The 20378-nt window shown below is 38.7% G+C and overlaps 1 protein-coding gene across 2 annotated transcripts in view; it reads left to right on the top strand.

Moving 5' to 3' along the window:
• dennd1a (DENN/MADD domain containing 1A) overlaps window positions 1-20378 on the top strand; it is a 40321-nt gene that overhangs the window by 837 nt on the left and 19106 nt on the right. For both annotated transcript variants that reach the window (XM_061072488.1, XM_061072481.1), the window contains exons 2-10: window positions 2569-2633; window positions 6966-7009; window positions 8074-8123; window positions 11061-11180; window positions 11719-11788; window positions 12226-12306; window positions 13176-13229; window positions 17016-17126; window positions 18354-18454. In XM_061072488.1, the coding sequence (XP_060928471.1) occupies window positions 2569-2633; window positions 6966-7009; window positions 8074-8123; window positions 11061-11180; window positions 11719-11788; window positions 12226-12306; window positions 13176-13229; window positions 17016-17126; window positions 18354-18454 (696 nt within the window). The remainder of the gene's footprint in view (window positions 1-2568; window positions 2634-6965; window positions 7010-8073; window positions 8124-11060; window positions 11181-11718; window positions 11789-12225; window positions 12307-13175; window positions 13230-17015; window positions 17127-18353; window positions 18455-20378) is intronic.

The raw sequence follows: 20378 nt of genomic DNA, 5'->3' as shown, positions 1-20378 counted from the left end.
CCACTACGCCGCTTCAATGTCACCTGTGTACCACCAGAGTTATATAATACAGAAAATATTATTCGGTCTTTATGAGGCTGTGAATTTGGCTACTTCATATCACTGCTGAGGGATAGAAGCACTGCACAAGAACTGACTGAACTGAGTAAAAGAAAGTACACACACTTCAGACAATGACATGCTTTCAGAGTCAGCACGTTTTCCCAGTTATATTGGAGTGCCTGCTGTAAGAGCCCAAGATTTGTGTGAGACATTTTGATCATTAAAAAATGTGTTTCATCAAACCACTTACAAAGAAATACCAGACACAGATGTGGTGCGAAATATGCCGTGAAAATCCCAATCTCATGGATAAAAGCAACACATTTTATACGAAGACCGTCATTCAGCTTTTGTAAAGTAAACACCACATGACGATAGTGCAAAGTAATAACAGGTACAGCCAGGGTCAGGTAAAGGACAAAGAGGTTAACAGCTCTACCTCCAGCCAAAGCCGTAACAATATTATGCTATTAAGGAGTTTTGATGTTAATGTCAGATACATACACCTATCATCGCACAATCAGCTCAGAATTTAGTGAAAAACTAAAGGCAACTGAATTTTGGGGTGTGGGCTTTGATGGACTAATAGACATATCAAGAATGTATCAGGAAATTGTTTGTAATGTATCAGGGCCTTGTAGGGGTGTAACTGAACCACAGATTTCTGGTAAGGGCCTTTCAGTTCGTTACACAGGTTAAACGAATGCAGCGAATTCACGTGCGGAATAGGGGTGCTATGATTAATAGACGTCGTTGACAAAAATCGATGACAAAATTAGTCGAATTTACTCGTCGATGATCGTTGGTTAAGTCATAGCGCGTGTTTTTCGTGCCGTGCAGCTGAACTAAACGTTGTTTTACCGGAGGTGCTGATGGAAGTAGCTGAGGAGTGAGCCATCCTATCTCTGAAAGAACTTCACCCCTTAACATAGCCTGAAAAATCTACCTGCAATATTTGTACGGTGGACCTCTCTTTCCATGGATAAGGACATAAGCATTTTAGGAGGAGGCACGTTTGACATCGTAACGTAGACGATGCAGACTCGCCTCGGTAAGATGTTATATATAAATGTATATACCTGTGCGCAGGATTCTAGAATCCATTACAAAAATATGGTTTAAACTTTTTTAACGAGTTATAAAGCATAATTTTATCCTATTGCCTGACAAACATATTTTTTAATCACAATTATGCAGTCCGAAGAAGACTGTAGTTTTGTTTGTTGATACTTTCCCTGTCCTTTTGTTAACAGGAAAAATGGATACTTGATTTTTTATTTATTTTTAGCGTCAGCACTTGGCCTGTTCTTGGTACACAGGAAAAAGGGAACCAAAAGTGTACCAAAGTGTGAACTTAAATAACCGAGTTACGTACTGACTCATGATTTTAGTTTATTTCGCAGTTTAGAGTTTTCCAAAAATGTCCTCAGATTTATTAATTCAGATGTGAATCGAGCAGCACAGAACATCGTGGAGGATGTTGTTTCGCATTTGTGGCCTATTATATTACCGATGGATGTTATCCAGCTAGACATTACAATTTAACGTCATATTTATTCATTTATTTACTGTATGGCCTACTGCATTGGACATGTGTCGGCACTTGTTATATTCTTATGGAATACAACAATCTTTTCATGAACGTGGCTCTGACTCATCTATGCCCATCTGTGTCATACATATTGAACTTCTTCTGAATCTTTACTGACCTGGTTGCTCCTGTGCTGATTGTGGTACATTTTTTAAGCAAGCTAACTTTGCAGCCAGCAAAGCACCGATACTCAAGCCCTCAACCATGTCCCCAATGCTGTTAACAAACTGATAATTAGCATATTCCAGGATGAAATTAGGACCTAATCTTCAGCTTTCCCGCATTGAATACAGAAATATCATTATTAAGTGCCAGATTTTGGGTATATTTCTATAATTTGTGACTGATCAAAGCAATATAAGGCTATAGTGTGCACAAGTAAGACAATCTAAGTCTAAATCAGCAAGTGTGAAGTAAAACAAGCCTTGAACCGTGTAAAATATTCACCTGGCCTGATATGAGCCTTCATTCTGTTTTGAAATTAATTGAGTCAGATTTAATTCAACAAATGTTGAAGGTTCTTTGCAGACTAAGTGACTCAATAACTGGGAACATAAAATCACTTTAATAACAGATGTTTGTAAAACTGATGCTAATTGTAACTGGTCTGTATTGATATAGCACATAGCATATTAAGTACATCACTTTCTCAATGAGAAGGGGCAACTTTGGGATCATTATGTTGCCCAACGACCCTTCGGCATGCACATAAAACTGGTCATTGATTGGCAGAAGGCAACATCAGGTGGAAATCTGGCTGCCATATATGAGGACACCTGACAACAAACTGGTTGTGTAGAGTTCCTGTTGTCCATTAGAGAAATTGGCTAAACAAAATCACAAAAGTATTTCTTTGAATGGAAGACTTTACTAAACAATAAATTTGTCTTTAATTTGCAAACCACATATTGATGAAATGTGTTCTCTTATTCCAGGGAGAGCCCAGAGTCGACCTTTGAGGTGTATCTAGAGGTAGCCCATCCAGGCTCACACAGCTCAGGTAAGTTTTATTAAGGCTTGAGACTCAGCTAATTTTGGAAAATATGCATATTTTAAACGAGTCTCAAAATACAGTCAAGGATTATCGTATGTATCATGCCTCATTTCAACTTTCAGTCTTTATGTACCATAAAAAACAATTGAACAATGATGTAAGTTGACAGGAGGTTTGTGTACCTGATGATCAGTCATTAAGAACCTTGTCTACGATGGCCGACCCTAATATGAACTTTATTTGTATAGCACTTATCTAGACAAGGTTAAAAAGGAACATATTAAAGTCAAGACCTAACATTTTTAGAGAAACCCCAAAGTTCACACAATGAGCAAGCACCATCAAATATACACTACACACACACACACACACACACACACACACACACACACACACACACACACACACACACACACACACACACACACACACACACACACACACACACACACACACACACACACACACACACACACACATACACATACATAAAGAAATCCAATCTTATTTTTTTTTCAGGGCTGATATAGATTATCAGTAATTAAGTCAAATCATCTGCACTTTACACATTTCTCCATTATTATGACAAGTGTAAAATATTAAACTGGTGGGACAACTGAGACTATGTAGGCTGATTTTATTTTGTTCACAGCAGCTATTATGACGTGTGAAACCTCATATTCTATATTTTATGCTGCTATAAGCATATGTATAAATTAACCGCTTGTTAGTCACCTCCAGTCACGCAGGTGCTGCTGGAACACATTACCATGTGTTTTCCTTGCCCTGACTCACTGTGCAATGCTCTTATACAAATCAAACAAACAAAATTTGGTTAGTTTCCCAAAAAATTCTCATGTCTTTATTAACTTAAACCTTTTAGAAGTCCTGGGTAATTTAGCAATTTTTTTAAGTTTTAGATTTTTCCTTAAAAAATATTAATTTCAGTACAACATTTCCTATTGCCTACATTGACAATTAATTTTTCACCTTGACATAGTATATCACCATATTGGACCCAAAACTACACTAAAAACATGAGATAATTTAATAGAAAAGTATTTTTTATTTAAAAACTGTAAAGAATTGTAAAGAAATTAAATGTAGCTGTTATCAGGGTTGTTTTTTTTGTAATTTGCAGCAGTGAAACTATTCAGAAAAGCTCATGTGAATTTCCAAAGAGTAATTAGTGCAAATGCAACATAAAAAGTTCACACTGAGACGTTGTAAAACTATGTAAAACTACTGAATTGACTAGAGAAACAAGCATGGTGGCCACAGGCATTTTTTTTTTAGGCCACAAACATTTCAAAGTTTATTATACTCAGGGCATGATCTTCTAAAGGTTTATGCCTGTAAAAACGTTTGTAAAGTTGATTTCACCCACAAAAAAACATGCAAGCTGATCTACTAACAGTGCAATGCAATGTCGGGCATTTTCTACCGGAGTGCAAAAAATATTAGGTGGCGTAAATGCAAATCCTTTAATGAAGCACACGCAATGTGATTTACAAAGCCTGAACATAATGCGATGGTGATGACTGAGTCTATATTTAATAAGTTTGAAAGCTTTCTTCTTATGTCCTGCCATCTTCTCTTAATTTCATTGGCTGTTCTTTTTGTTTTACCCACAACATTTAGTTTCTTGCAGATACCCTCCCATATCCCGTTTCTTTGAGTTATATTAATACTTCTTTGCTGTAGCTCAACAACATGTTTGATTGCCTCAACCACTAACACCTCCAATTCTATGGCATTCAATTTTGCTTTGTGCTGCTCTCCGCAATGCTCTATGGCAGAAACAAGTAACTCTTGCAAAGCACTCATTTTAATACTACTGCCTCTACCATGTTTGCACCTTTTATCATTTATGCAATTTTTTTTACTAGATCACCCGCAAAATGCCCACCAACTAATGCACAATTTAGCACTCTTTATTCGGGATCTTTCTAGATAATGCCCAAAGTGCTATATTTCTGGCTTTATATACCCAAACAAGTGCAAACATAACAAAGTTCAAATGACAACTATTTACGATAAAATCAAAAAAGATTTTTTTCCTTGTATTTCTTTTTAGCAATGCTACTTCTTAAAACAGTTTCAGACTACAGTGAGGCAGAGGGCTGAACATCATAGGATTGACATTTTCATGGTTTGAGCTTTCTCTTTTTTCCCACTTGATGGCAGTATTGGCACATCTTCTAGTCTTTTGTGGCTCTCACACTTGTGGAGGTAGCAACAGGGAGATGGCCAGTGCTCCTGTTGGTGGCAACACCTGTCTCGTTCAATCTCTACAGTTAGCACACAAGCCAATATATACATTGACGTGTCTTATTTGAGATGTTTGAGATGTAAAAATATTTAATTTAAAAGTTTTTTGAAATTTTTTCTGATGTACGGCAATTTTACCCTGAGCATTGGATAAACTACAGGCTATGAACTTGTTTTTTAAGCAAAGTGAAATTATTATTGGTATCAGCTATGGGAATCATGTAATTATCGGTTATCGTTACCTGCCGGAAAAATCCATATCGTGCATCTCTAGACTTTGTGCAATTCCTCAACTTCAAGCTCAACCCAGTTGTACTCTCTGCTGTTTTCTTTATTATCCTCTGCTTGCTTCTGGGTGCAGATTGTCTTCAGTATGTTAGTGGAGAAAAACAACACAGAGGTCCCTCTGTGAATGTGTGAAGTGTGTGTTCACCTGTGCCCCATACACAGTAAATAAACAGTAAGTCTATGACAAAGGTCAGTGCTCTCCAGACTTATTTGACATTCATTCATGTAGACTTGTGAGCTGCACATAAGGTTTAAAAGGACAAACTCTGATTATGGCCTTTACACTATCAAAGAGGGCCTCCTTGATGCAGTAGATAAGTTCAGTCTAGGATTTAGTAAGATGTCAGATTCCTCCCTTTACATTTTGCAAACACAAAAGTCAAATTGTGAGTGGTTTCTTTTGCCTCCACCTTTTGAATTGGATCTTTTTTTAATTTCAGGCTCCGTTCTTTCTATCGTATTCACTCTCACTCACTGTATTATCCACAGCAGCAGCAGAGTATCAGTGCATTTTCTTTATTAGTTACATGACTGCTGTCCCATAAAATTGCTCTTCACCCCCAACTCAGTAACAAACACCTCAATGTCAGTGTCCGAACGTTTCACTTCCTCTTCTCATTGCTTTATGCCGTGACTCTATCATGACTCACCGTGGGAACCCATTGGTCAGCGGGATAATTTAATATTCATGCTGTGCTTTGCATTGAACATTTATGGTTGAAAGTGGGCGTGTAGAGGGCAGAGTATGAGGCAGAAGTATTCAAGTACAAACACTAACACATTATCCCACTGTACTCCTTACACCACTACTTCATGACCAGGCCAGAAGCACTGGTTGGTTTTTACTGTGCTGTAGTCACCTGTCAGATTTTCCTCCCTCCACATTACACTTTAACAGTGAACACCAACCAGAAGTTCTTAGGACCCGTACTTGACGTTTATTTAACTTGCTTCATCAGGCATGTTTTTAAACACAAAGTCCAACATTTAATGCACACTAGGTTGTTTATTATTGTTTGGTTTTGTGTGGTTTATTTTATTTATCTATAATTTAAATGTCAGACTGAATATTCTATAGAATCATAAGTTAATTTCTCTTTTGCAACATGCAAAATACTGTACAGGGAGCCACTGCATATGTTTGTGACATAGACAGATATAATTGTCGTTCACAGCAGAATAAACAAAGTAAATTATCTTTCACCTCACTTTTAATGTATATCTGTTGAATTGATGTCACAAACATAAATGGTTTCAACACTCCCTATACGCCTTTGTAAAGTAATTTGTTAAGGAAAAGGTGTTTTATTGTCAAATATTTGTATATACAATAAATAGTAATTTATATTAGAATGTAAAGTAATCTTTGGTTTGAAAAGGGTGGAGAACACTGGTGTAGAGTCAACAAAATCCCTTCACAGGGGAAGTCTCATACTCCATATGTGAGGATTTTGTAATAAGATGTTGTAGTTCTGTAGTTTTGGTATCTTGTATGCCACAGATGTTTTATTAGGACCTCAAGAAACAATGGCAAAATGTGGAAAAGGGGCATAATATATTTCATTTAAATTGCCATGTAGTCCTGATTTGTGCATAGATGTTTGCCAGAACATTACAGCCTGATATTGAATTGAGCCTATATCAGGCTCGTCTATTAATGGTTAGAACTTCCAACCTGCTTGTCTAGATATGACTTTTTTATCAATTTGTCAGAGTTTAAATGAATTTGCTCCATTCTGTGCTGATCATATGCTGAACCTTTTCATATTTTTACAACAGGGCCAAAGGTGCGAAGGCAGTTCCCTGAGGTCTACACAGACCAGGTTTGAAAGAAGTTATTTTTCTTACCCTTTTCACAACTATCTTTACTACTGTAGTTCTTTCTATGCACATCAAAGCACTGTTGTATGCTGTGTTTGATTTACACATATGGAAAACCTAAGCAACCTGGATGTTATTCCATTAAATTATATATATCATTTTTCATTGTTTGTCTTATCCATAATATCAATTTACATCACAACAGTTATTACAATAGCTGAAACCTGAGGGGGAAGAGCGGTTGTCCTCTAACCAGAGGGTCCCAGTCTACCCCATTCCGCATGCCGAATGTCCTTTGCAGGAAACTGAACTCCAATATTGCCCCTTCTCATAAGTAAATGTTAAATGGTCTGTATTTATATATCGCTTTTCTAATCTTGATGACCACTCAAAGCACTTTACAATTCAGTTTGCCATTATCTCATCACACACACACTCGTACAGTGCATCTATGGGCAGCACTTTTCTTTTTCTATGAGGGGTTAAGCATCTTGCCCAAGGACAACTCCTCATGCAGATCGAGGACCACCGAATAAATGTGTGTCTGAAAAGACACATGGCAAAAGCTTTACTGTAAAGCCTCACACAGACCATTTACCATTCACCTTGTAAGTGTATGCCTCCACACTGGCGACAGCCAGTGGCCGGAGCCATTATGTTTTTGGATTGTTTCTGTCCCATTGTCGTGAATGTGATATCTCAAGAATGCAAATATTGTGCAAATATTCACTTGGATTCAAGGATAAACTCAAAGTCAAGTTCATGGTAGCCTCACAAATTAGGCTCACAAAATACATTTCTGCTTACTGAAGCTGATATCTCACCTGATATGAAGACCTTTCATATTTGTCACAAACATTCACTTGAACCTGGAGGTCAAGGATCAAGCTCACACTGACCTCATGTTTGTTTCATTAAACCTGGCACAATTCACTTGGACTCAAAGATGAAATGATTACATGTCAGTGTTGAAACGAAAAGGTCACAGTGACCTTATAAGAATCTGGAAAAAAATTTCTAACATTAGTAATAAATACATTTAACTTCTTTCATTTATATGTCACAGGAAACTCTTCAGACCTTGCCCAAGTTCTGCTTCCCCTTCAGCATGGACAGGTATGCTCACACATACAAACACACACCCCATGACCATACAGCAAACCAGTCAGGATAATACTGTCCAATATTGTAAGGCAAATTTTATAAGACAGTTGGGTGTTAACCAATTTTACGATAACTGCAATTTCATAACATTAACATTTCAAAACCGTAACAATTGTAAAGACTATAATATCTTACGATGGTGTCCTGCCTCTATTTACACCAATGCAGGGGAGATGCGTTGGGAGGAATCCTTGATTACTTTCGGTTTCTGACCAGCTCTGATGAGCAGCTGACATGCTGACACATAACTATAGTACTGAGACACTGCCAGCTTTATATTTTTAATATGATGGGTGTTGATTTCTTCTAAACTGAATGTTAAGTATTCCTGTGGGAAGAGCACAAGACAGTGCCACACAATTCCAAGTCTTGCAAATCAGTGGTCAGCTTTGTAACTGTAATGAGCCCTGTAATGTCTGAAAGTGTGTACCATTCAACAGCGTAGTTCCAAATTGCCCCAACAGCCCTCAGCTGCACTGATTCATCTTCTGGTAGCTGTAAGTTCTCTCTCTGAGCCACCTCCATGCCCACACTCTTATGTTATCTTAACGCAATGAGAGAATGGCATATTTAAGAAAGAAGCAGTCAGGGACAGTGATGTATCATTTATATTCCTTAAGGCTTAACTGTAGTTTTAGAGAAATCACCACCAACAGATATTCCATTTGCAGGCTGTGCACATATACTAAAGTTAGCTAATGGTAAGTAGCCTGTGTTTATCACTCCTGCCTGTGGCAAATCAGCCGTGAGGTGAATGTAAAAATGAAGGTGAGCACTTTAATCCTGCACTGCATTATAATCAATGAAGATTTATTGGCAGACGTGATCATAATGTTGTACAACAAACAGACTAATCAACAAGAAGACTAATATTTATATAATAATAGTACAAAAATTACAATGGTAATAAAAATGATAATTATTTTTTCCATTGTCATATTCTATTGTCATATTTTGAGCACTCTGTCAGGAAGTGTAACAATGTTACTATATCGGCGATTTGACCTCAAATTTGATTAGAAAAAGCTAAAGAATAGAAACTCAAAATCAGAAAGACACTGAGGTTCCTGATAATTAAATCGTACGTAGGGAATAAATCCATTGTCCAGGCAGGCATCAGGTTTTGTGTGGTTCTTTTTTTTAAAATAACTCCCTCATGAACTGGAAGAAAACTCTAGCGGAACCAGACTCAATGAGGGGGGCCATCTGCCTCGACCTTGGGGTGGAACTTAAAATCAGTGCAAATGACCAGATCAAGGTGCACAACAGAAAGTGAATTACCAAGGAAAGGCTTTTTTTTTTTTTTATTCAAGGTTTAGTGTGAAGTGATCAGTTTTTAGTTTGCGGCGGAAGATATGTAGAATTTCGGCTGTCCTGATGTCATTGGGGAGTGCGTTCCACCACTTAGGAGCAAGGACAGCAAACAGTAGTGATTTTGTTGAGTGTTTAGCTCCTAGTGAGGGAGGAACAAGCCGATTGGCAGATGCAGAGCAGAGTGAACGGCCTGGGGTGTGAGGTTAGACCATATCCTGGAAGTAGACTGGACCCGATCCGCAGCACGGAGCGGAGTAGTGTGAGTGAATTTAGGTAGGTTAAAGACCAGTTGAGCTGCTGCATTCTGGATGAGCTGCAGAGGTCGGTTGGCACTAGCAGGAGGGTGTTACAATAGTCTAGGCATGAGTTGATCAGGGCCTGAACCAGAACCTGCGCCGCCTTCTGAGTGAGAAGGGGATGTATTCTCCTGATGTTGTGCAGCATGTATTTACAGGAACGTGTTGTTGCAGTAATGTTGGCAGTAAGGGAGAGTTGACTGTTGAGTGTCACACCCAGGTTCCTAGCAGTCTGGGTGGGGGCTAACACAGAGTTGTCAAAGGTAAAAGTCAGGTCGTGGGTGGGAGAGCCTTTCCCTGGAAGGAAAATTAGTTCAGTCTTGTCAAGGTAGATTTTCAGGTGGTGAGCAGACATCCACTGAGAGATGTCAGGTGTCAGTCAGACAGGCAGAGATTCGTGCTGCTACCTGTGTTTCAGATTGGGGAAAAGAGAGGATTAGTTGGGTGTCATCAGCATGACAGAGCTGAGAGAGTTAGTCTTCAGAGAGCAGAGGAAGGGACCCAGGAAGGAACCTTGAGGGATCCCAGTAGTGAGAGGACAAGGTTCGGACACAGATCTTTTCCAAGTTACCCGGTAAGAGCGGTTGAGGTAGGATGAGAGCAGGGAGAGAGCAGAGCCTGAGACACCCAGGTCCTGAATGGAGGAAATAAGGATCTGGTGGTTAAATGTGTCAAATGCAGCAGAAAGGTCTAGAAGGATAAGGACAGAAGATTGAGAGGCTGCTATAGCAGTGTGAAGTTGCTCAGAGAAAGCAAGGAGGGCAGTCTCAGTTGAGTGGCCTGCCTTGAAACCAGACTGGTGAGGATGGTACATAAATCCACGTACCCACATTCCCAGTTTAACTGTTATTAATAAGGTGAACATTACCTTCAGGTATGCGTGCGCACAGTTTTAGAAATCTGATCATTTTTTTGGCCTACTCCTTTTTTGGCTTTTGTGTGTGCAAATATTAATCCTTAGCACTGTTTTGAAAATGAGGTGCCAGTCAGTATGTTTCTACGTTCAACTGTCACTTTTTCACAAGTTCAGAAGGATTGAAAAAGTAGAACAAGATCATGAAAATAAAACAGATACATCAACTATGTATCTTGGAGGGAGAGGCCAGGACCACCACAATGAGCAAACTGAACAGCAAGTTCTCATTTATAAAAACATGAAATCTTTGAGTGAAGAATTCAGTTTTACAGCACAACTATCCCCCAACCACATTGATCTAACTAAATGTTTTTTTACTCTCTTTCTCCCTCTGTCTGCCGACTGAACTCTCTCACTCTGCAGCCCAACGGTCACCCAGGTTGGCCAGAACTTCACATTTGTATTGACTGACATTGAGAGCAAACAGAGATTTGGCTTCTGTCGACTGTCCTCAGGTGCACACACCTGCTACTGCATTCTCAGGTGAGTGTGTGTCTGTGTGTCCATTTGTCCGGGCCGGCCGCAAGCAAACCACCGGGCCAGCCGCGAGCTAACAGGGCTGGCCGCGAGCTAACCGCCGGCCGGTGGAGCCGGGCCGTGTAGCGAGCCTATGACGTCAATTCTGGTCGTAATCCAATTCGACGCCATCTAGCGTATTGTTTCTGACATAGAGGATCCACAACAAATCGGGAGTTGTTTTTTTCCAGAGTTTTTGGGACGGTAGACATGCTAGATACCCAAATTAACGTGTAGAAGCACTACAAAAGTGGAATTTTCATAATATGTGCCCTTTAAGATATACAAATTAAAAACCTGTAAGATATGTGATTAATCAAGTGTTTAGTAGTAGTTTTTCCTCACTCTTGTTGAGGGTTAAGGGCAGAGGATTTCACATCTTGTTAAAGCCCTATCAGACAAATTGTGATTTGTGAATATGGGCCAAACAAATATAATTTGATTGATTGATTGAAGTGTAATGCTCAGCTTTGTAACATGTACAAAACATTTTTTGTTCTCTCAGCTACCTGCCCTGGTTTGAAGTGTTCTACAAGCTACTGAATATCCTTGCAGATTACACAATCAAAGGCCAGGTAAATTTTGACAGGTGACTCATTGCAGAACATATGATTTTGAATAGGTCAGTTCTGAACAGTTTTTCTCGTCTGTTTCTTTATTTTGATTAGCTCCATTATTTGCCCTGATTTGTCATGTTGGCTTAAGATATGGAAAACTTAATAATATCTTTTTTTAATTTTGTACAACATTGAACAAACAACACTAACTCCTATCAGTCTTTGAATGAATCTATGGAAGTTAACTTAATAAAGTGGCCCAGCATTATAATCAATCACACCTACGTCTGATGATAGCATGACCAAAAGATTTCGTATGAATTATAATGTGGATTTCTTAAAAGAATTGTGCGCATACTTTTGTTCTTAGTTATTTTCTTGATGTTGAAGTTGGGTTATGGGTCTTGCATGAGAATGTGACCATGCTTGGATTGTGGATCTAAAATATTTTTCAGGAAAGCCAATGGCAAGAGCTCCTGGTATCACTTCATGTGCTACCCATTCCTGAGCCAGGGGTCCCTGTTCATCTTGGTGTGGTGAGTCTGGCTCATTTTAAACTAGAAACACTGCAGGTATTTCTCTTAATTTTCCCAAAGAAAAACAATTCTACTAATAGTTCGGCTTAATAACCTTCAGGGATGGCCTAAAACTAATATCATGATACACAATATATCTTGATATTTTGAAACTCCTAAAAGTCCACAGGAAGTGGCTAAGCTAGCAGACGTTACAATTTCTGGTGGGCCCTGAATGCACCTCGTCTGAAGATATCAGCAGTCATTAAGGCTTAAAACGGCTATATAAATAATATAATAGAATATGAATGTTGGGTCTTGCCTTCAGATCATTGAGCAGCTATGGATCATATTGGAAACTGTGTTATAACTGTTTGTTTCCACTGTTCTTCAACAAAGTCACTGACCGGCTGCTTCACATGAACACATCTCACAACACACACATACACACAGACACACACAAAAGCATCTTCTCTCTCTGGAGTGAACGCCATTCACGTTAATTATTTATAAACTGATAAACTCGCTGTGATAATTCACTTTTGCTCTCTCATGCTCTGAGTTTCTTCCCTCCTGATACAAATAGTTAACTCCCTTGCCGATTCAGAATTATCTCGGAGTGAACTGTGAGAGGGGCATGAGAAGCGAAACTCAAAGGGAATTTTTTGCTACTTAAAACATTCACATACTGGAGGGTCGCAATATAGTCATTTTATACATCGCAAGTGGTAAAAGCACTGAGTATATTGATAAAGATGAGCGATTCTTGAGATATGACTTCCAAGGACAGACAATGAGTAGATAGATGGCCACGTTTTAAGGTGGAGTGTATTGCTGCATATTTCCAGACAGTTTCTACTGGAAGGTATTAACACTTAATCTTTCTCCAGCATTCCTTCTTTACTGTGCCTGACACGAGGGAACTCCCGAGCATACCTGAGAATGTAAGTGTTGTTGCTTTTTTTTTTTGTGTGGCTATATCCACACTATTACATTTTCATTTGAAAAAAACATTAATGCTGCTGTGGATAACCCTGGCATCCACACTCCTGTGGAGTTTTAGCCTGAAATTAATTTCAGGTCATTCATTAGATCCTGAGGGAAATCACAATCCAACCTCTAAGCTACCTTACATTTGATAAAAGATAAACTCATTGATTTGTTTCTGTACAGTGTTTCCGACAGGTTGCGATTTTACTGGAGGCTCATGAATTACTCTTATTTATTGCAAATGAATAATAGCTCAAAATTTAAATCTCATGTCAATATAAACTACCATTTCAAAATTGGTATTTTTATAATTACAACAACAAAACAATTAGAAGAGTAGTACATTAGTAGAACATCACCACTTACGTGTACATTTCAAGTTCAGCGACAAACGCATGTTCACCTTGAGGACAAATCACCCAGGCACTAACAGAACAATGTGGTTCATGCAGTCCAATACAACTAGGATTGCACAGACGACCTGCCTGTCTAACATAATGACTCAACACAGGCACAGACCTAAATGCCTGAAACCTTCCATTAGTCAGTTAGAACTGAAGAGGTGAAATGTCTTCAAGAAAAACAAGCAAGTCCAGTTGCCTATGAACACTTGTACAACTGGAGATAAGTGGGAGCCATTTATGATGTCCAGATCTTTGCTTGTTGAATCATTCCTATAAAATGGCTTTCATGGCTTTACCATCCATGGTTGGGATGCTATCACATGCCTATGTGGCGGCTACACACAAGCAAGATAAAACTTCTTTTTTTTAATTCATTTTTAATATTTTAGATATTTTAAAGAGTAATTAGTGCTGTGCTACATCAAATACCACTACACTTTAAGATAAAACACAACTAAATATTTTCTACATAAGACCCACACTATCGCACATGTTGGAGGAGGAGGAATGGATGTGACAAATGTCAAATGGCACAGTGTTGGTCTTCATCCTGTTGGAATGGTAGTATACCATGATATAGTGTAGATTGTCAATAAACCTGTATGATGAATACCTACAATATACATTTATAAAACTGACACATGCATTTTTGGAAGCCCATTCCCATTGTGAAAATACATGACAATATTACATTAATGGGATAGTTCACCCAAAATGTTTTATTTACTCACCACTATGCTGACGGAGTGGTGGGTGAAGTGTTTGAGTCCACAAAACACTTTTTGAGTTTAAGGGGTACACAGCGTTGCAGCCGAATCCAATACAAGAAGTAATAATAACAGTAATTAATTTCATTTATAGAGGCCTATCATAGCACTTAGGGTCATTTTACAAGTCAGAGATAAAAACAGAACAAAAAAAACCCAATGTATTAAAAGGACCAATAAAATAAACAGTGAATAAAACATTATGTAGGTTGGCCAAATGGAAAACAATCAGACTGAATATGCTGGTTTTAAAAGATGTCTCGTGGAAGGGAGCTCCAGAAGGGGGCAGAAGAGCGGCTAAAGGCTCTACATTCCATGGTGGTCAAGCGGACAGATGGTACAGTGAGGTGGATGGAAGAAGAAGAGCTGAGAGTGCGGGAGTGTGTCGATTTACAGGAGTAAGTAAAGGTAAAGGGGAGTGAGATTATGGATGGCCTGAAAGGTATGGAGCAGAATCTTAAAAACAATGCGGCAGAGCTCTGAACTAGTCGAAGTTCATGAACAAATTTGTGAGGGAGACCAAAAAGAAGGGATTTGCAGTAATTAATGTGGGATATAACCAGGGTGTGAAAAAGAATGGCGGAGCTGCTGGGTGTAAGGGATGTGCGGAGGCGTTTCTTCTTACTTAGATAGAAGTATGTGGACTCAGTAACATTATTGATGTGAGCTTGGAAAGATAGTGTGCTGTCAAGGATGACACCCAGAATCTTAACCTGAGGGAGAAACTAAGGAACTATCAATGGTGAAGGAAAAACTGTGGTTTTGATAAGGTGGATTTGGTGCCGATGAGGAGAACCTCGATTTTATCACAGTTGAGGAATTTGCAGGAGAACCTAGTACATTTGAGGAGCAAGAGAGTGGTGGTCTCAGTATATATCCAAGGATAACAGGGCCCTTGTGTACCCTCCACTTGAGCTGATTTAATCTGAGTAATAAGTGGATTTCGCTGTAGATAGAGCATCCTTGTAGGGAAGAATATGATCATTGTACATTTCCTTGTGCACAACAACTCCAGTTTTCTTGTAGAGGCATTTCACGCGTCAGCCTTTCGCGTTGAGTTGGCGTAGTTCAGGTGTAAACCATGGGTTAGAATGGGAGAAGGAGACAGCTGTTTTTTTGTTTGTTTTTTAAGGAAAAACAAACAAAAAAGATTTAAAGACTATGAACACCACCAATGTAGTGAGAGACTAATTCATCAGTGGTGGATCAACTGTTTGTGCTGGGGAAGCTATCAATTCCACTGGAGAAAGAATTTGAATTTATGTCCTTTTGGATATTACCTGGTTGACATTAAAATATATCAACATATGATCAGAGATGGGGCGATCTGAACAGCAAATCAAGTCCAGAATATGTCCTTCGGACTGAGTGTAAAGGGAAAATGTAAAGTCCCTAGTTAGAGCTTTGTTGATATTGTCCATATGTATATTAAAATCTCCCAGCAATATTATTTTTGGGGAGAGTCAGCATAAATGGATTTGAAAAGCAGCAAATAAATTAGTGTTATCATATTTATAGAGGGAAAGTTATATCGCGATAATTATTGCTACCATTTTATCGCCCAGCCCTAATTTGAGTACTGTTGTCGAAGGATGAGTATGAGACCGGGTAGTCCAGGCGAGCTGAAACCATACAAACATCTTATTATCCTCATTATTGCCATAGATAGACCAGAGGAGGGCGATGAGCCGCAGAAGCAGCCAGGTTTGGAGTGGGGGCCCACAAGCAACAGGTAATGGCAGCCCAAACAGACGCAACGGATAATCTGATCGATGGTTAGCATGACCACGACAGCTTACAACCTTCCAGACGTCAGTGGAGAGTCAGATAAAGAACAGTAAAACAATTGCTTAAAATTCTTCCATACTTCTTCTTTAGTGTCATTTTACTGTCATCCAAGTGCAATACATACAACTTCAACTTGAAACTGTGTCATTTACACCATGTTTTTAGCCTAAATGTCTTTGATATCGTCTGGAGCGGCATTTGTGCGTGGATCACAGTGGACATTCAGGCTAAAAACATGGTGTAAATGATACCGTTTCAAGTCGAATTTAAATTCCACCATTTCCTTCAATTGTATTGGATTTAGCTAGAATGCTGTTTACCCGTGAAACTCCAAAAAATGTTTGTGGACTCAAACATTCTCCCACCCTTTTACCAGCATAGTGTTGAGTAGATAATGATTGAATTTTGGTTTTTGGATGAACTATCCCTTTAAATTAGCAGTGACTTTTTTAAATGATATCTGATCCATAAAGTTTTCATTATGGAACTGTCTAATGTTAATAATGAAATGACAAGACTTATAACATTTTACGCTTCTGCTATAATTATATAGAAAAACATCTATAATTTCACTTTTCTTAACTTTAAGCCATAATTAGTTATAAAAAATGGGTGATCACTGCGTAAAACTTGTCAATTAAAATAGTTACTGGATACTTTTTGTGCAATGTTGAGTTTTATGACTTGAACCACAATTCATACTGTACATACCGAATCATCAATTTGTTGGTCTTTACCTTCATAACTAACTATCAATGTGTTTGTTTTTCTCTCCTTGCAGAGAAACCTAACTGAGTACTTTGTAGCAGTAGATGTCAATAACATGCTTCATCTGTACGCTAGTATGCTTTATGAACGTCGAATCCTCATCTGCTGTAGCAAACTAAGCACTGTAAGTAGAGTCAACTTCCTGTTTCCTCTCTCTTTTACAACTTTGACTATTTCTACTTCTAAGGTCTATTAGAATCTATAGATTGCATTTACATTGTTACCTTTCTGAAATGACTTTAAGATTTACTTGTACTGGGATTTTGAGTTGGGTCAGGGTATGATGTTGGAAATGTTATCCTTATTCAAAGCAAGTTGGCATCAACCACTTTGTTTAGCTTTTGAAATCAAGCCTTTCCACACAGTTGATACCTAAGACAAATATTCCCCAAAATGTGTGAAGATTTTAAGGTTTCATTACTAACTAGTAACCTACCTCACAATGTTAGGGAAAGTTATGTCAAATTCATGTATCTGCCTCTTGTCTTAGATATCAGTCCCCTAAATGTGCTTTTTCTATCAGGATCCATGCATTATTTCCTGGGAAATTGGCGAAAATGTAAAAAAGAATTCTTGCTGTGTAAAAGAAAGTTTAACAAAGACATCCTCAAACTGCCCCTTAGTTTTAAAATTGGATGGTTTTTTTTTCTTGGCCTATGTCCCATCCTTCCAAAAAACTCTGTGGAAATCTGAAATAGTTTTTGCGTAATTCTGCAAAAAACAACAAAGAGAAATTGTGATTATGTGATATGACATTACAATGTTTCTACCACCACAACCAATGGTCATGCTCGGTACAAAATAGGATAGTAAATAACCATTCTGATAGTTAATAGGAAATAATGAGTAAAGAAATAGGAGATAGGCTGATGTCTTTACATCCACTGGCCCAGTGATGTGGTGGGATTTATCCCAGTGCTATTGATTTAAGACAAGTACAGTAGTTATCATTTATATCTATATATATTTATAACGCAGTGATTGAAACCACAGTATGATCTTACTGATGCTGAGCTCATTGGGCATCTGTCCCCACTGCAACCCTACTGTTGTGGTTCAATGTCCCTGCTCTCATAATAATTTATTCAGATCCTACTCAGACATAGTAACATAAGAGTGAATGTTGGATTTTCACGCTATGTCAGCATGTTGGTCCATGTGCAATAAATAGCAGACAAAGCTCGCAAGTAGTGTAGACACTACATTCCATTAAGGCTGATATAATCAATTTTAATTTAGTTTTTGTTATTTTGACTTTTTTATTTAAACAGTTCACAGTTAAATAACTGTATCTAAAGAGCAGCAATTTAATAAAACCTATGATACATTTAATCTGTGTTCTTGGCTACAGTTAACAGCTTGTGTCCATGGGTCTGCAGCCATGCTATATCCCATGCACTGGCAACATGTTTACATTCCTGTCCTGCCTGAACATCTCTTAGACTACTGCTGGTGAGTATACTGCTGATCATCTCTCCAAAACTGTTGTCGTGTGTTTACCGTAGTGTACTTTCAAAGATGAACTCACATTGTCGACAAAAAACAAGACCGTACTCAACATTACACACACCGATAAAGCCTCTCTCTTACACAGATGGTAAGACATCTTCTCGTTTTATGATTTGTTCCTTTTTTTGCTGTTAATGTTAAGTCAACCCTTCTTCTCTGTAAATTAAGAGTTAGAGTGTTCTCATAGGGAGACACTGTTAGTACCAGGAGGACTTAAAACCCTCTCTCCAAACAGTGTGGACAAGTTAATTTCTTCATCCATAAAAATGGAAATACATATGATTAATAATGATGGTTATACAATACAATAATGGTGCAGTTTAAGTACAGTTCATTTTCTGTACCGTACCCAAAATGAACCCTAAAAACCTAGCTAAGTAGTGAACCGTGATTTTTGTGTACCTGTTGCGGGTGGAAATCAAAGGCAGGAGGTGTCGTTCTCAAGTTAAAATTAAGCAGGTTTATTCAGAGGTCACAGGTCAGGAAACTGCTGTGTCTAGCAAATGATCATGCATGGACCACTGATCCTACACCAGGGGTGTCAAACTCAAATACACAGTGGGCCGAAATCAAAAAATTGAGAAAAGTCGAGGGCCACATGGGTTCAACGTTTATTGAAAACTTATTGAAAGAACCTTAGTGCACATATTGAACCTGGAACTAACAAGGCCTATAGAGTATTGCCGATAAAACAACATTAATTATGAAATAAATGAAATACAAATAATAAATAATACATAAATAAATATAAAAGTAATAAAATCAGTTTCATTAATTGCTTTCTGGCTTTATCTGCAGTATTTCCAGAGTAATTTCCAGTGAAAACATTTTCTACAGGCAAACAACAGACAAAAATAATTTTGAATAAACTTCAAAGAAAAATCAAATGTCCTGTAGTAGCAAGAGAAAAAACTGTTTTCCTGCAGCATCTGCGTCTCCCACAGGCAGCTTGGTTTTAAAGCCCTCACTGTAGCGTACATGTCAGTGATGTCACGGCGCCCCCCCCCCCCCCCCTTTGCTTTCAATAAACTCACAGATCTCCTCACGCAACTGGAACCATCTTTCCAGCACCTTTCCCTGGTTCAGCCATCGCACCTGTGTGTGATAGTCACCATATTCTGGACTTAACTCCTCCAGAAAAGACTTGAACTGGCGGTGATTTGAACCTTTGGCTCTGATAAAGTTAACCGCTAATGTTATGATGCTCATCACATGTTAATTTTCAAGGTTTTGCCACACAACGACTCCTGGTGTATGATGCAGTGATAAGCTGTCAACTCACTTTTTCCTCACTTTTTTCCTCCTTCATCTTTTCTCGGTTCCACACTTTACATCAGCGAACGTATACTGTTCCTCCCACCTGTCTTGAAAGCTCCTGTTTTCAAATGCCACCTTTCGTTTAGACATTTTTGGGGATCGGGATGGTTGAAAGTTGTCACAAGTGATATGTGATACAGACTGTGGCGCGTTCGCGGGACCGTGATTGACATGCCGACACACGGGCAGTGCATTGTGGGATCTGTCATTCACCATTGACCCGCCCACTCGTCAGCCAATGAGAGCCTGCCATTGGTCTAGAACTGACACGTGCCCCATCCCGACGTGTTCACTGACCCTCAGGAATTCTCAGTACTTATTTTGTATTGAGAACTTGCAAAACACTGCCGGCGGGCCAGCTCTAATAGTAAATAGATTTTATCATGCGGGCCACATATAATTCATTCCCCCGGGCCACATGTGGCTCGCGGGTCTTGTGTTTGACACATGTGTCCTACACAGTCAGCTGCAAAGGAAAAATGGTGCTGAGACAGAGTGCGACAAAGCTTATAAATCGATACTGGGCATGACAGAGGTTCTTCTTGGATTG

This window comes from Limanda limanda, chromosome 1, assembly GCF_963576545.1.
Source record: "Limanda limanda chromosome 1, fLimLim1.1, whole genome shotgun sequence".
Classification (NCBI taxonomy): Eukaryota; Metazoa; Chordata; class Actinopteri; order Pleuronectiformes; family Pleuronectidae; genus Limanda; species Limanda limanda.
Note: the sequence above shows the minus strand (reverse complement) of the source record. Positions and strands in the feature narration are given on the sequence as shown.